We start from the raw sequence: 17,605 nt of genomic DNA, 5'->3' as shown, positions 1-17,605 counted from the left end.
GGCAATCAAAAGATAATGTAAGTTTTCAACCTTTTTACAGTTCTGTGATCCCTTCAAGGCCAGGAAAATAAACGAGCAGCAGTTAGGAAGAGAAGTTTAGATTCACCACTAATCTTCTACGTGCTACGAATTATGTGTTGAGAAGCTTACGACGCATTCAAAGACAATAGACTTTAAAAATAAAACTTCATTCCTCAGCACGTATTTATACTGCTTTCATATAACCTCAAATATAAACTTCAGTACACACAACAGTCGTTAGAAAAATTACAAAATAATCTCCCTGCACATTATATAATTGAAGCATTAAGAAAATTACAGCTATGGGCACTAACGGTATTTCAAATCAATATCCTCTTAAAATGCAGAAACGGAGAAATTTACAGTTTCAAACATGCAACATTCCTTCCACATTTTTTTCATCCCAACAACACACCCAAACACAAACAAATTTAGTAAAAGGAAAACAGCAAATTGTTGCAAAAATTTTTTGAGCGGACACAAAGTGTATGAATGTATGTCTGTTTGTCCGCTTGTGTGTCGGCTCGTTGTCAAAGGCATGCAACAGCAGCATAACAATATTTTGATACTTTTGTAAGAGAGGTAAATTGTGCTATTGTAATATGAGTACGCAACATACACACACAAATTGCACTAGTGCAACAGCAACAACAAAAATAATAATGCAAACACTGCATATTGACTGCAATGGATGCCACAATTGCATGCGTTTACAAAATGAAAATAACTCGAGGCGACAATGTCGGCAAAAATACTTTCTATTTGCCAATATCTCTCTCTCTCTGTGAATGTGTACAGCATTGCAATTGAAATGTCCATCGATGAAGTACTGCACATTGCATACATGTATGTATACTGTTGCAAGTAAATGTGTGTATTTGTGCAAGTGTCAACACAATTCACACTATTATGACATCAAGCCAACCGCAACCATCGTAATCCAAAATTCATCATAATATTCCACTTGTGAGAAGTGAAAATTGCTTGCCACATACAAACACACACATATTCGCCGGCCTCGAGTCATGCCACTCCCGATGGAAAGTGCATTCCGACATGCATAAGCGGTGTGTAAGCATTGTGGCAACTTTTGTATTTTTGCGTATTTTATGCGATTGCTCGTTGGCAAAGCAAGTGGCTGCAATTTGAGAAGCAAAAAAACGTGAAAAGGAATCATTTTTCTCTGGCATCACTCATACGTCATGGCACGCAACTGAATTCACTGGTACAAACTTATATAGATTTAATAGGTAATATATAGATTTCAGAGAAAATATTATTTATCATTTTCGTAGAATAAATAATAGACGAGTATATCTAGATTATATACTTAAAGATGTCATTATAATGTCATTGGCTTCTTAAGTATAATATCCGCTATCGATGGATTTTATTAGAAGTTTTAAATGTATTAAGGAGTTAGGTTTTAAAAATGTGCAAATTTTAAATATTTGTTTATCTTGTTAAATAGAACAATAAGTTAAAAAAATACTAGAAAAATTTCAAATAAATCCGCGGGACAGACTCTGAGAGATAGGCTCTTTGCAATTCCACTCTTCAGCCCACGTCGGTTTCAATTTAAGACCTTAAATACTTCTATCTCCAAACTCAATTTTTTAGTCGGTGGACACGATTTCTCGACTAGTTAGGGAGCGATTTTGATAAAATTTTGCACACATCTTTGAAATAACATAAACTAGTTATTGAACGAAGGATTTTTATTTGTTAAAAATTTTATTATTAGAACAAATTTTGTCTAGCCAATATATGGCGAAAAGTTTACCAAAAAAGTGAGTTTTATTGTTAAAAATACAAAAAAATAACCATTTTCTTTTTTCATTCGTTCATTAACTAAATTTAATTATTTACTATCGAAATATTTTTGGTTTATTGAAATCGGATGAACCAATAATGAGTTATACCGTCCACGGCAAAAGATATGTTTAACACGTCATGGGAGATGAGTTTTCGGAATTTTTAAATAAAAATTTCTCAAAATACTTTTTTAATATGTACTTTTAATAGTATGAAGATTCCAAAAAATACCGTTTTTAACCTCTGAAACCCACCTTAAATGAAAAAAATATATATTTTTTTGAATTAGAAGAAACTGAAAAATAACATGAATTTTAAAAATTTGTGCCAGTATTTTTATACTCTCGCAACAAAGAGAGTATAATAGTTTTAACCACATAACGGTTGTTTGTAAGTCCTAAAACTAAACGAGTTAGATATAGGGTTATATATATCAAAATGATCGAGGTGAAGAGTAAAGTTCAAATCCGGATGTCTGTCTTAATGAAACTTGGAACACATGTTCCTTGGCACCCTGAGGAGGTTGCTTTCGGAAATGGGCAAAATCGGTCCACGCCCACAAAATGGAGGAAACCGAAAACTTATACAGTGTCATAACTAAGCCATAAATAAAGTTATGAAAATGAAATTTGGAACATAGGATCCCATTAGGGAGGGGCACATTTGGATGTAATTTTTTTGGAAAAGTGGGCGTGACCCCGCCCCCAAATAGGTTTTTTGTATATAACTCGCAAACCAATAAAGCTATATAAGCCAAACTTTCTGCAGTCGTTTCTTTTAGCCATTTCCTTATACAGTCCAAAAATGAAAGAAATCGGATAATAACCACGCCCACCTCCCATACAAAGGTTAGGTTGAAAATTACTAAAAGTGGGTTAACTCCCTAACGAAAAACGTCAGAAACACCAAATTTTACATAAGAAAAGGCAGAAGAAAGCTGCACTGAGATTTTTTTACAAAATGGAAAATGGGCGTGCCGTCGCCCACTTATGGGTCAAAAACCATATCTCAAGAACTATTCGACCGATTTCAATGAAATTCGGTACATAACACTTTCTTGACACCCTGATGACACGGGTGGAATATGGGCGAAATCGGTTCACAACTACGTCTACTTCCCATATAACCCAATTTTGAATTCCATCTGATTCGTTCACTTTATAATGTATTCATAAGGAACCAATGAAGCTAGTGGAATAAAACTTTACACAAATACTGTATTTGAGCTGTGACATCACTTGTGGAAAAATTGTCAAAATCGAACCATGACTTTTCAAGGCCCCTGATATCAAACATGAAGAACTCAGTGCCTAAGGTTAATTTTTCACCGAAAATATAGGTAAATCCCTCAGATATTTTAATATAATTCATTCCCTCTGAATTTTTTTTCTTATAACAGTTTCTCTCTGTACCTGAAATGGTAAAAAGTGGGTCATAACTTCCCCCAGATCCCATATACCTAATTATAAGTAATATTAAATTAAGGGAGCGTTTAGTCTTCGATACATTGTATCTTGGTGGTGAAAACGAGTGAAATCGGTTTAGGAATTACCTCAGTCCCCATATACTATTTATGATGATTTTCGTTATTCTATTGAACTTTATGCCGAATATATGGGTCGAATTGTGTTGTCTTTATAAAATTACATCAATAAATTGCGAGAGTATAAAATGTTTGGTTACACCCGAACTTAGCCCTTCCTTACTTGTTCTTATAACAGTTTCTCTCTGTATATGAAATGGTAAAAGTCGGGTCATAACTTCCCCCAGATCCCATATACCTAATTATAAGTAATATTAAATTAAGGGAGCGTTTAGTCTTCGATACATTGTATCTTGGTGGTGAAAACGAGTGAAATCGGTTTAGGAATTACCTCAGTCCCCATATACTATTTATGGTGATTTTCGTTATTCTATTGAACTTTATGCCGAATATATGGGTCGAATTGTGTTGTCTTTATAAAATTACATCAATAATTTGCGAGAGTATAAAATGTTCGGTCACTCCCGAACTTAGCCCTTCCTTACTTGTTTTAATTTTGATTTCATGAATATTTGTTTACAATGAGAGCTTTCGGTTGTGTATCATTACATAATCAAATTAGCTTTACCCAAAAGCTCAAGGTGAAAGTCACAAACTAAAACAATGGAAAGGGTTAAATATGTGGATGGGGAAAGGGTTAAAAATGGAAAGGTTGTTAATAAAAAGTATAACTAGGCGCTTAATAACTTGTATATGAAATCAATTTGCATACAAATGATAAGCTACAAAGAAAATATGAAATGCAAGAATTTGTAGTTAAAGCCTTTTTATATCCTTCACGCTCAATGATTTTCTAATATTCTCTATGTGTTATCATATCACTCGGTTTTTTACCTTCAATGCTATGAAATATGCGAAAAAGCTTAGCATTTTTTTCGGAATATTTTTTATTTTTTTGTATTCTCACAGAGCGATTCAATTAGTTCGCAAAAAAGTTTCACACTCAGCCAAGCTTACAATGTATTTTCTAATAAAAAATACTTTGCACTTTTACTTTTTCCATTTTTACGACAAGCTTTTTATGATTTTTAAACGATTCAAACTTCTCAAAACCCATACCAAGCGTGATGTATGCTTGTATATAAGTTATTTGATATGTGCATAGTTTTCACTGTATGATTTTGCCACTCTTCGCACAATGTGCTTAAAGCTCGAGCATTTTCAAACGGAATTTATTCGACGTAGCAAAAACCACAACAAATGCAACAATTCGAAATAGGAGTAATGCAATACTAAAGGATTTTGCATTGTTTCCTACATCTTTGTGCATACTTGAGTGGCTCGCAGACCGACTGAGTGCCTGGTTGACTGACTAACGGTATGACTGAACTTATCAAGCATGCCGTTATATATATTTTTGCACTCACTACACAGTTTCTCTAAATATATATGTATGTATGTGTGTGTGTTTCGAGCTACGCATTTATGAATTTCTAGTATGCTGCGTATTTGCCTTTTCAAAACATTTTTCAATTTCACACAACAATGCCAATAAAAGAAACGAAAGCCAAGCGCTTAAACGTCCAGAGCGAGGGGCAGCAGTGTGAGTGTGAGAACGAGAGTGCTGCAGAGTCATCCAATAAAGGAAAATATTATGAATGCAATGCAATTGCATTTGCAAAACTCATTGTTAGTGACACGTGAAAATTCCATCGACATTTTCAATTTCACTGTCAATCGCCTCGGCATCAGCATCATCACCATCAACGGCATCAATGTCAAATCAGGCAAACATCACATCATTCCAGCGAACCATTGTGAGAAATGCAAAGTGCAGCAGAGTCAAGTGAGTGTAGTGAAATTTCTACTGAAATGCATTATGCAATTGTTGTTGTTGGTATATTATAGAATATGAAAAATATTTGTCGGATTTTTGCAAATCCATATTTGGAAAGGAAATATTTATTGATATGTCCTCTTAATATCATTGAGGTGGGCTGTTGAATGTCGTATAAAATTCTATTTTCATTGCTAGGGTTTTGTGGATAATCGAAAATTAAATACTTTCAAGGCAAATAATCTTGGAAACAAGTAAGAAAGGGCTGAGTTCGGGTGTAACCGAACTTTGTCTACTCTCGCAATTTATTTATTTAATTTTATTAATATAACACACAATTTGACTCACATATTCAGCTAATATTAGAAAAGTGGAAGCCAGGTGAAGTTATGACCCGATTTTACTCATTTTTGGATACATATTATTAGAAGAAAAATATTTTGAAAAAGCTCTGAGGATCTCATGTTCGATATATGGGGCCTCAAAAACTTATGGTCTGATTTCGACGATTTTTAGAAGGGCGACACCACACTATAAGTGCAGTATTTGTGTAAAGTTCTGTTCCGATATTTTCACTAGTACTTAACTTATATATTGTAAATTAAACGATTCAGATCGACTTCAAAGTTCTGGTATATTTGGCGTGTTTGTGAACCGATTTGGCCAGGATTCATTGGAATGACAGGAAAATATTAGAAATCGAATATTGAAATTGGTCGAGTAGTTTCGGAGATATGTTTTTTCATCCATAAGTGGGAGAAGACACGCCCATTTCAAATTTTGTATATCAATTTGAGTCCAGCCTTTCTTGACCATCTTTATAATGAAATTCAGTTTCAGGTCGTTTTGCTTACTGAATTAAAGCCTTTTTAATAGTTTTCAACTTTTTCATGGGAGGTAGGCGTGGCTATAATCCGATTTCCTCCATTGGTATAAGAAAGTGCCTGAAGGAAACGACTCAAGAGAGTTTCGTTGATATATCTTCAGTAGTTTACGAGATATGTACAAAAAACTTAGTAGGAACCGGGGTTATTATTATTAACCCAACGATTACCCTCCTCCCGCCCAACCGACGCGTGGGGCGCAGTCCGCATACGAGCGGAATTTTCCGAGTCTAGAAAGGCAAGAGATTTTTAAGCGTCCGGTTCTCAAACTGCTCAGCTACAGAAAGAAACATTTCAACAGCTGAGATTTAAAAATTTATAAAAACAAATAGTTAAAAATTCTGAATATTATTTATTAAGAGAAGACAAAATAGTTTTTTTGATGCTAAATATTGAGTCAGATGGATCAAATGTGCTGGAATGCGAATTAAAATCATGACATATTCGGCAGAATGGTTCATTTAACTCAAAATTTGTTCTAGAAGATTTTAGAAATAATGGTCTAAACTGCCTGGATGAACGCAATGGGACATTAAACTTAATATCAGACAAAAGGAATGAACTACAAACTAAACCATTCAGAAGTTTTACTAGAAAAATTATACCTGAGTGTGGGAAGATTTATAAGTTTTAAACGACCAGTATACGGGGGAAGATTCAATCTTGAATCCCAATGTAAGTGGCCTAAAGCAAAAAGTAACAATTGTTTTTGAACTGACTCAAGCTTATCAGAATGGGATTGATAGCTAGAATTCCATACCACAGAACCATACTCCAATATAGGCCTTACCAATGTTGTAAAAAGAATTTTAGTAATATACGGATCACTAAATTGTTTAGACCAACGTTTAAGAGCACCTTTAGCTTTTAAGACAATTGAATTTACATGAGAATTAAAATTTAGTTTAGGGTCCATATTAACTCCTAAATCAACAAAGCTAAAAACTTGCTCTAAACTGAAGTTATTTATTACATAGGGGGAAAGATCAACAGTTCTACGGGAAAAGCACATCGTTTTACATTTTTTAAGATTCAGTGGCATACCATTTTTGTGACACCAAGTAACTAAATTATTTAAATCCGATTGCAACTCAGTCCTTTCGTTATGAAAAGTATATGATTTAAAAAGTTTTACATCATCCGCATATAATAAAATTTCTGAAAACTTAATTACTGAAGGTATATCATTGATGAACAACAAGAACAGAATCGGGCCGAGATGACTACCCTGTGGAACCCCTGAAGTGACACTAATTGAATCGGATAATGTATTATTAAATAAAACTTGTTGTTTTCTGTTAGTAAGATATGACGATACCCATTCAAGAAGTCTTGGTTGAAAACCAAGAAGATTGAATTTTTGCAAAAGAATTGAGTGGTTTACTCTATCGAATGCTTTACTAAAGTCTGTATATATAACATCAGTATTCTTATTATCCCTAAAACCCATTGACACATGGTTTACAAATTCAAGCAAGTTTGTTACTGTAGATTTCCCTTTACAAAATCCATGCTGAGAGAATGAAATTAAAGGAGAGATTAAGAAAGTTATTTGGTCAGTGACAATAGCTTCAAAAAGTTTGTTTATAGCTGACATTTTAGCTATCCCCCTATAGTTCTCAACAGATGATCTAACTCCACTTTTATGCAAAGGTAATATAAAAGAGTTTTTCCACATTGACGGAAAAATACCTTGTTTAAGAGATAGGTTAAAAAGCTTAGTTAAGGGCAGATAGATATATTTTGCGCAATTTTTAAGAAAGCTTGAGGGAACCTTACGACCTCTTTCCCGAAAAATTACATCCAAATATACCCCTCCTTAGTGCGATCCTTTTATAAATTTGTTTATGACTTAGTTATGAATATTTATATGTTTTCGGTGTTCGCGTGGGTCCGTTTTCGCGCATCTACGAAAGCAACCTTAAGTCTTATGGGGCCAAGAAACATTTGTACCAAGTTACATGAAGATATTTCAATATCCTTTAAAATTAAATTATTAGCTAGGAACCCTTCTCAAAAAAATTATAATATAAACTCTGTCAGCTTTATTTCGAAATTTAATCAATATTAATAATAATATCTTTCACAAATTCACATTATCAATTACTTTGAGGAAAAATTTTTAAAAGTCGTAAATTCACTCAACAATATCTTCGACTGTAAACTTTTCTAAACAATTTTTGTTTCACCAAAATCGTTAATATATCTAATCGATTTTATTGAACTAAATTTTTCAGAGAGGTAATAAGACCATTATCTAGACCTTCTCTTCCTACAGTTCTTAAATGTCTTCTAAAAGTGGAAACGGCCATACCTAAAAATCCAACAATCAAAGAAATCCTTATTTATAGCTAAATCAAATAATATATATTTTTTATAAATGCTCTTTATTCAAATACTTTCAAGTTACAAATTATTTATATATATGTATGTTATAAATAAACAATATATATAGGTAGTCATAAATTACTGGATGATACCAAATAAGATGTTGATATTTCACTTAATCATCCATACTCTCATCCATGTGACGTGAGTCTTTACCCTTTCTCGGTGAAGCAGAGCGAGAGCGGGAACGTGAAGCGGAACGATCGCGTGAATCGTCACGAGATCCACGAGATGGCGAGCGTGAATCACGTCGTGAACGCGACGAGTGACGCGATCTGGAACGAGAACGATCACGCTTGCGAGAATCACCACGTGACTTGGATGGTGAGCGTGATCTGGAGCGATCACGGGACTTACCGCGTGATTTAGATGGTGAGCGCGAATCCTGTTTGGAACGCGATGGACGTGGTGACTTAGAACGTTCACGGGAGACATCTTTGCGCGAACGTTTGGAAGAGCGCGAGCGAGAACGCGATTTGCTCAGCTCACGAGACTTCTTTCCACGTGAACGGGAACGGGAACGCGATTTAACTGGCGATTTGGATTTTGAACGTGATTTAGAACGACTGCGTGAATGTGACGAACGTGCTGATTTGGAGCGTGAACGACGACGTGACACAGAGCGTGAATTTGAACGTGATCTGCCGCGACCACCACCACCGCCACGTCCGCTGCGACGATCCTCAATTAAACGTATACGACGACCATTTAGCTCGGTATCATCTAACTTATCTATGGCGCGCCGCATATCGGATGATGTGGCGAACTCTACAACTCCCTCATTGCGTCGTTGTTTGTGTGCATCACAGTAGGTTACTTCGCCGGCTGTGCGTACGTAATCCTTCAGATCTTGCCAGCTAACGCTACTCGATAAATTCTCCACAATCAAGCGATATTCGGTACGTTGTGGCGGGCCGAAACGTGTATTTCTGCCTCTTTCGTTATAACGCCCGCCACGACGTCCACCATCGTAACGATCACGATCGCGATTACGGTCACGTGCTGTACTTTTGGCAGGCTCCACTGCTACTCTGCGGCCCATCAATTCTTTGCCGTTCATCTCGTATACGGCATCGTCAGCATCACGTGAATCCTCGAACTCTACAAAGCCATAGCCGTTCTTTAGTAAAATATCTCTTGTGCGGCCAAAACCTTTGAAGAAGCGTTCTAAATCTTTTTCACGTACTCCATACGGCAAACCGCCAACGTAAACTCTAGAGCTGCTCATCTTTATTCTTAAGTTGTTATGTCTTTCTTTCTTACTTTATATCTATATTAATCGTACTGTCTATGTTAACGACGCGGTGCTCGCTGACTGACTACGAACTTTCTTAGCTCGAGCTTCAGTATTTATGCAAAATTTAGAATTGATCTGGTGCACGAAATTATTATTTACATAATGGTGTTGAAGATCATTTGACCTTCGTCACCTCTTTAATTACCTTTGTTCAATGAAAATGTCAGGCAATTGCAACCGTGTCCTTTCCATCGCATTGTTTCCTTTGTATGCAGACACCTGGTTGACTACCTGCTTAGCGGTTCTCTTGAAGACAGCACCAGGGACAGTTATTCTTAAAAGCGTTTACGTTTCGAAGAAATTTGCCTTTGTGTAATTTTGTATAATAGTACTAAATAGACTGAAACGAAAATAATAATTTTTTGAACTCATTTTATATAGACCATCCCACATAGAAATGAAAAAGAAGTTTACCAATTTTGAAATATAAAGAAATTATATAATATTGCAATATATTTTTTAAAATTACTCAATTAAGAACTAGAAAGCCAAGAAAAGAAGATAGAGATGACCAAATATAGCTAACTATTATTGCCCACGTGGTTCCGTCTTAAATAATATATTTTGGTGTTCATATCTAATTTTCTAAAATATCAAAGATCATTTTTAACTCTTCATTCATTAATACTGGCATCACTAAATGAAGAAAAAAATCCCAGCGCCAGTACCACGCACATAGAACACCCCTTTATATTTTTTCAAGAATATGAAAACGAAAGGATGGCAAGACTTCTTCTTCATAACACACATGTGCGTCACGTAACACTGTTCCATTGTCTTCAGCCTTTGTAATTTAATTACCTCCCTTTTAAGGAAGACCGTATTTTTCTTTACTTTCTTACGAATTCAAGGTTAATTGAAAAATGTGTAAACAATAAAAACCTCTCGTGTTGTAAATTGAAGTATGTGTTTTTCGAAATAGTAATAAATTTCAAAGCTCCTCCTTTAAGGATTTCTTAGATCGCGCTATTTGTTGAATGTGTTTTTAAGCAGACGCCATCTCTAAGAATTTTTTCATCATCAAATCATCATGAAGTTCGTTCAAGCAACAAGAGAAACTGAAAGACTATAATTCTGTATCGAAATCCGATATTTTATATCGCTAAAATATAGATATTTCATATTTTCTTGAATTCCTATATTCCTACCGTTCGATACCGAAAAATTTCGGCTTTTATCTTGATTTTGACCCCAGAAAACCACATCTTATAATTAAAATATATGATGAGTCGTTGGCAGTAGGTTCTCCCAACATTTCGGGCAACGAGTATTTATTAAAATTAAGGTTTAATTCAGAGAGTTCCAAGAATATGTTATTTTATGTTTCTTTCGAAATTTGACCCAAGTTATTGATACCAGGAGTCAAGATACATATACATATAAGATATTAAGAAGTATATGATACATATTTTGAGATAATGCTATTCTGAAACAGATAACTGTCGTTAATCGCTTAATTATATACCACGGTCAAATCAGCTACATATATCGGACTAAACTACTAGAGGAATAACTATTTTAAACATATCGCAAATTTTTTGATCTCAAATGAAAATTTATGTCAATAAAATAAAAGTGAATCTATAGAGATTTTGATAAAATATAAATGATCTGATAAACTAAATCTGAAGTGAATTTAATAGGGGTAAAAGAGTAAGGCGAAAATTAAACTCACTATTAATGATGGAAGCTAAAGCGAAATGGATTGTGAACTTAGACAATATGAAAATTAATAAAACACATGATCTTTCGATATTACAGCCATTATTGAAAGTCGGTGACTCTTCCATGATCAATAAACATTTTCCCATAAAATATCATTTATCGTGATTACAGGCTGGAGAATCGAATATTCTTTCAATTCTTCAGTTGTTCAATTATGAGTCTGAAATTATGAATCTAAAATATCTCCAGATGCTGCATGAAGGTACTACAAGCCATAGAAATATAAATATACCAAATTTCGTGGAGTAGTGGATCAAACAAACAACTGTATAAATCGCATAAACTGGTATAATCAAGTAACGGTACCTAAACAATTTTGTTGAAATCTGTATTCAATTCAACTAGAGACTAGAGCTTTCATGACAAGCTAGATATAATGAACGACGAAGCGGCGTATCAAAGACAGCTTCATTTTGACATTTTCGTACAAATTTATGAGGTGAAAAGAGGCCACATAGTAAAACGCATATCAGATACCGTAATTTGCTGATGAAAATTAAAGCCTAACGCTAACTATTTACGGCTAACAGACACAGTGTTGCAGCTAAAGTTGCTCGGAAAATTTTAAAAGCCGCTGCCTTATCAAAACACCCACATATGTATGCGCCTAGAAATTTCAATAAAGCCATAATCAGTTTTGTAAGCTTGTAATATATCAGCGTCCCGTTGTGTTCTCAAAGCCATATGTATGCATATTTTATATGTTAGCATATAAATTGCAAGTAGTAAAATAAATCGCTGAACTTTATCTTTGTGGCCAATAAAGCAGAAATTATTTGTGCAACTAATACGTAAGCCATAACCGTTATAATATATAGATAAACTTTGGCGTTTTACAACACACACACATACTCGTATATATAATATTCAGTTAACTTTAGAAGCGACAAATTGCAGATTATACATTGATTTCTACAGCATGTAAGGTTCCCCACCGGCGACCCGCACCATTTGCATGCCAAGAATTTTAATAAAAGCGCCAACAAATGGGGAAGATCACATATGTTTCTATGTATGTATGTTGGCAGCTAATAAAAGTCGGCTACATATATATGTATGAGTAACGCTGTATATGCAAGTATATAAATTCACAGTTATATAACGAGTATACCGCAAGTATAATATTGCTGTCATAAGCGCACAAGTTTTCCATCTTTCATCTTGCCGCATACATATTGATTTCACACACACAGAAATAAATAGATAGCGCTATGTCTATCTGTTTGTTCGTGCAGACCTTTACATATTAATGGCACCGCAAAATCCATTTAACCCCCGACCGCTGGAGCGCCTGAAACGTCAACAATCCGCATAGCAGCTGGCAAAGCGCTTCGCCGTCAGGGAGAGTTTTAGTTTGGAGCTGTTAAAAAAAGTAACGAAAACAACAACAACAACACGGCGCAGACACAATCATTTCGTTTATACAGCACATCCCACCCTCTCCCAGCGCGCCAAATAAGACTTAATGTCGACGCTGTGAGGTCCAGTGGATTTAACTGCCTTTCGATCGCTTGTCCTTTCGCTCCATTCAGCTGCCATAAATTTACTCATTCCTCGTAAATGGCATACAGGGTGGTTCATATAGATAATTATTAAACAATAACTAATTTAGATTTGAAAAACTTACTGAGGCCTTGTTCATATTTTCTCGCAAAGTCTCAATAGTTATTCAGATTCAGATACGTTCATAGATTGCATAACAGGTATAAACACGTTTAACGACAACCCAGACAAAGAAGATAAAACCACAGCTTCAAGATGGATCCGGTATGGAAGAAGTTATTCGACACGACTGGTAACCCGATAACAGGACTGAGTTCATAAGTGTTTGTTCTAACATCTCTTATTCGCAGTAAACAAAGAAGGTCAAATCATATCTCCGTGAGATTCAGAGAAATACTAGCTCGATCGTGGGTCATTGAAGTTCATGAGACAACTGCAAGTCAATTATTGAACTCAGTTCTTGAGCACTGAGATGGGTCCTTGACGTACACGGGATGGTTCGGTATTTCAATTACCGAAACTGTGACATAAATGAAGAACGTTTATCTGATTTCCGGGAGATTTCGTTCGGTCACAATATGATCCAAAGTCAGGATTTCCATTTTTAATTTAACCGAAATGATGAAACCCCTCCAGAATGTGCAACAAACTCTTTCCATTGAATGATGGATTCAGTTCACGAGATTTCCGAATCTCCAGCGACAGCTTTTCTGATACAATCGTCAAGATCGAAATAGGCTTTTTCTGCCAAGATTTTTGTCCATCTTGAGATAATCGGAGTTCCAGTTTAGAAAGTAATACGGAAATGGATGATCAGAAGGCCGAATTAGTGAGTCCAACGGACCTTGGGAGTTCTAGTATCAGATGAGTCAATATTGCGCCACGAAATTGAAGAGTCTCAGTTTATATTGACACAAAAACCAGTCAAGGTCAGGCTCACGAACTTTTTGCACGATCATGCGGACAGCACAAGCCATTGAGCCATTCATTCCACAAAAATATGTCTCAACTTTCTTTAAAGATTTCGGGCGGTAAAGAGTAGTAACTGTCCAAATAAAAAATGATTTCCGAAAAATATTGCAAATGAACCACCCGTTACATGTCTATATAACTCCATATTTCACTAAACGTGCATTTGTTGTTGTTGGGCGTTGCGACAAGCGTTATAAATGGCACTCGGCGTGCAAAGGTGACAAAGGATATCGCAATTTTATGAGTAATCCTGACACTTTTATATCCCAGCGCAAACATATGCAGCACGTATGTAAGTACACTTGTTTGTCAGTATTGGCTTAGGGAGGCAGGCAGGCTGGCGCAGTAAAGTAATAAAATTACACATATAGATTTTGCATTGTTGTGGGCAGATAATATGCTGCGCGTAACACGGGGTAGTTGCCACATGCCACAGCCAGCATATTCATATTTAAGCAACTCCGACGCTGATGGCAAAAGCAGCAACTCAGCAGCTGGGGAACAGGCAAGCAAGCCAGTGTTAAAGGCAAAAGCGTGCGGGCAGACGGTCGGTCGTTCGGTTAATAGCAGCGGCAGCCGGAACGATTGCCGCCGCCAACAAAAGCTATACCGGAAGCGTTGCTAAATGGATTGCTTGCATTGTTGTTATTGTTATGGTATTCCGTTATTATTGTTATTGTTACTGTTTGTTATTGTTATTACACAGTCTGGTCGTCGCTTACGCCCTGCCAGCGTCGGGTATGCAGTGCACAGAACTTTTGGCCGCATTCAAGTCCAGGTCGATAACTCCAACATCAATTCGACGAGACACATAGACACACACACACACCAACTAGTAACACCGTATTTGCATTTGCATTGCCGCTGGCGAGATGAAAATTTCATGCAAACAATCCCCCACCGTTGCTGGCTCCGCACCGCGTTGGAGTTGTTTACGTACCTTCCACACCCATCGCCTCGGCAGCGCTTATTCGTCTGGAACTTTTTCATTATTAATTTCCATAACTCATATCTATCGGTGCTCTCTCTGCTTTATGCTGCCCATCCATACTTTACAGTTGCTTAGCTCACCAAATATTTCGCCATCCTCCCCCCATCCGTCAACTTCAATATTTTATCAGCATTCAGGGGTTCAATAACAATGAAATGCAGGTTGTGTTCGAGGATTGTTGGGGGCGGAGTGTGTTGGAAAATAGCGTTGCGTTTATTTTGATGTGCATTCAACGCGTCCATATTATAGTCGTCGTCAAAAAGCAGCTGCAGCCCCCCGTCCATAACGCGCATCAGCCACGCCATCCATTATCTTCATCATCATAATCATGACAAGTGGTGGTTTCGGTGACACAACACAAGAATTCACAAGCTCACACCAGTCGGAGATTGTGTGAAAATGGTATAAATTCATCGGTGTACACGGCCAACTCATTAAGCTGGCGATATTGCTATTGTTGTTTGATGGTAATGGATGTGGAGAAGCTGAAAAATATCCAATCTAGGTGTTGTTACTCATCCACTTAAACCAGGAGATTCGGTAGAAATTTCTTCCAAAGCTACTGCTTCACTACGTTGAAGCCGCTTAGATACGTTTTAGTATAACCGTTGAATCCTCATTTCTAGAGTCCGTGATTTCATAGTATGAAATATTGTATAGATATCGTAGGATATCTCAGGGGTTTCAGTTTTCTTATATTTCCATGACCCTAGTTGATAATACACCCGAGCAAACGCTTCTACAGAAAATTTGGACCGTCACCTTAAAACCTTGGACAATATATTAATCAGTCAAGATGATATAACCAACATTTGTCTTTTGTATTCTGTATGAACCATATGGACTAAATCGACTAACTTACACATAAGAACTGGCTGAAGGTCTTTATAAGGCGGGATTGAGTAAATTCTGAAATATCTGAACATAATGAATTCAATTCTCATGATTTCAGGGGTAAACTAAATGCCCCACTAAACATAATGGTTAGGCTATGTCGTACATATGGAAACCCATTCTCCAGTGAAAAGATCTTTCGATTCGAGAACCATGTTTGGACACGTATCCAATGGATAGACCAATTACATAGGAACCTGTTTGTACTTGGGATCTACAACTGGCGTGGCTTTGCAAAGAGTAGAGGTATCTGGCGAAGTTTTGTGTTCTCGGCCCATCCCAACCACGGGGTGTAGTGCCAAAGAAGATATGAAGATTTAATTCTGACAATAATCGCTGATATGTGACCGAACCTTATTTTATTTTGCCAAAGACCACCAACTCTACAGAGCTCCCCAAAAATCTGAGGAATATGTTTTAGTGTGTCCCGCTTGACTTGAAAAAATTTGAGGCAGACTTGACTTCATAAGGCGCTACGAAATGGAGGCAAGAGAATAATATTGATGAGCTGGACACTTGCTATTTAATCAAACGAGAAACTGATGTAGGATGAAAAATAATCGAAGGATAGAGAAGATCTCTTAAGCCTTGTATTGTCAGCTAAACGAAGAACAACAAAAGACAACTTTCCAAACTTAAAAAAACTATGCAAAACGCATGACATAGAGCTTTCTTAACTTTGCTTTTAAGAAATTCAACGCTAAAGAAACAATTTGCATGCAAAAATATTTAGTTTGTCTGGTGCACTTAACTTAACGTAACTTAAGGGTGAAATGCTAGGTAACGTGATATACTTCTTGTACTGAATGTGAATATATGATAGCTGCACGAGGATGGACTTAAGTGTATACCGACTAACCACCAAAATAAACAGTTTATCGAACGATTTTCGACAAAATTGCTACTAAAGTGGCAAACAATCGGCGGGAAATGAATAAAACACGAGTGAAAATAGTTGTAGACAAGGGTTGTTGATGGAGTGTGAAGAAGCTTTATTGCAGTGATGGGTGGATATGACGAATCACGAATTGGCTGTTGACCCATGTGCCAACTACTTAAGAGCGTGAAATTTAATCGATAAGCAAAAGTGGTTGCGTGACGAATTCTACAATATATGAGGAGGTGTGCAATTGATAGAAATATATCTCAACTGTGTGGAAGCGCATAAATTGTATGTGACCTTTGTAAATGTTTATGATATTTATATATTTGTTTTTTTTTGTGCAAACTTCATGCCACAGCAGTAAGTCCTTCACGTCTGCTCCAAGGTGTTGATAATGGTGCTGGTTGTAAGCACCCCTGGCGCTGGTGTACTTGGTGTCATCTGCAATGCATGCAAAGGTAATATGTTTAACTGTTATGGCATTCTTAGATTTTATGATATATATTGTTTTTGCTTTATACCGTTATTTGCCACTGTTCATATATCATTTCGTAACGTGTATGTCATTTATTGTATCATCATTTGACAGGCGTGCGGCCGCAACACATTTCGTGTAAATGGAAAGTTTGTGTGTGTATGTATGTATATATTATTTATATGTATATGTACATGAAAATATATTTAGAAATAAAGCTATATGCTGCAAACCTTCAAAAATAAATTTTGCTTTAACATAAGCTTAACCCTTGTAAGTATACACTGGTTAAGAGAACTTGGACGTTATTAGTAGTATATGTAGTATTGCAGTCAAGCGAGTCATGGTCCTAGACCACTTCTGAAAAATTCTAAGGCCCCTTTACATTCGGATGTATTGTGAAACACCCTGAGGCGCCCGATATCGCAAAGATCGTG

At 36.2% G+C, this 17,605-nt stretch overlaps 1 protein-coding gene across 1 annotated transcript; it reads right to left on the bottom strand.

Moving 5' to 3' along the window:
• Positions 1 to 8,418: 8,418 nt before the first annotated feature.
• On the bottom strand, positions 8,419 to 9,875 carry LOC105216408 (serine-arginine protein 55-like). Its single transcript, XM_054229974.1, has one exon. The coding sequence runs from the start codon at positions 9,654 to 9,656 to the stop codon at positions 8,544 to 8,546; it is 1,113 nt and encodes a 370-aa protein (XP_054085949.1). The 5' UTR covers positions 9,657 to 9,875; the 3' UTR covers positions 8,419 to 8,543.
• Between the last annotated feature and the right edge of the window lie 7,730 nt (positions 9,876 to 17,605).

Source organism: Zeugodacus cucurbitae, chromosome 4, assembly GCF_028554725.1.
Source record: "Zeugodacus cucurbitae isolate PBARC_wt_2022May chromosome 4, idZeuCucr1.2, whole genome shotgun sequence".
Classification (NCBI taxonomy): Eukaryota; Metazoa; Arthropoda; class Insecta; order Diptera; family Tephritidae; genus Zeugodacus; species Zeugodacus cucurbitae.
This window is presented reverse-complemented; position numbering and strand designations above follow the sequence as displayed.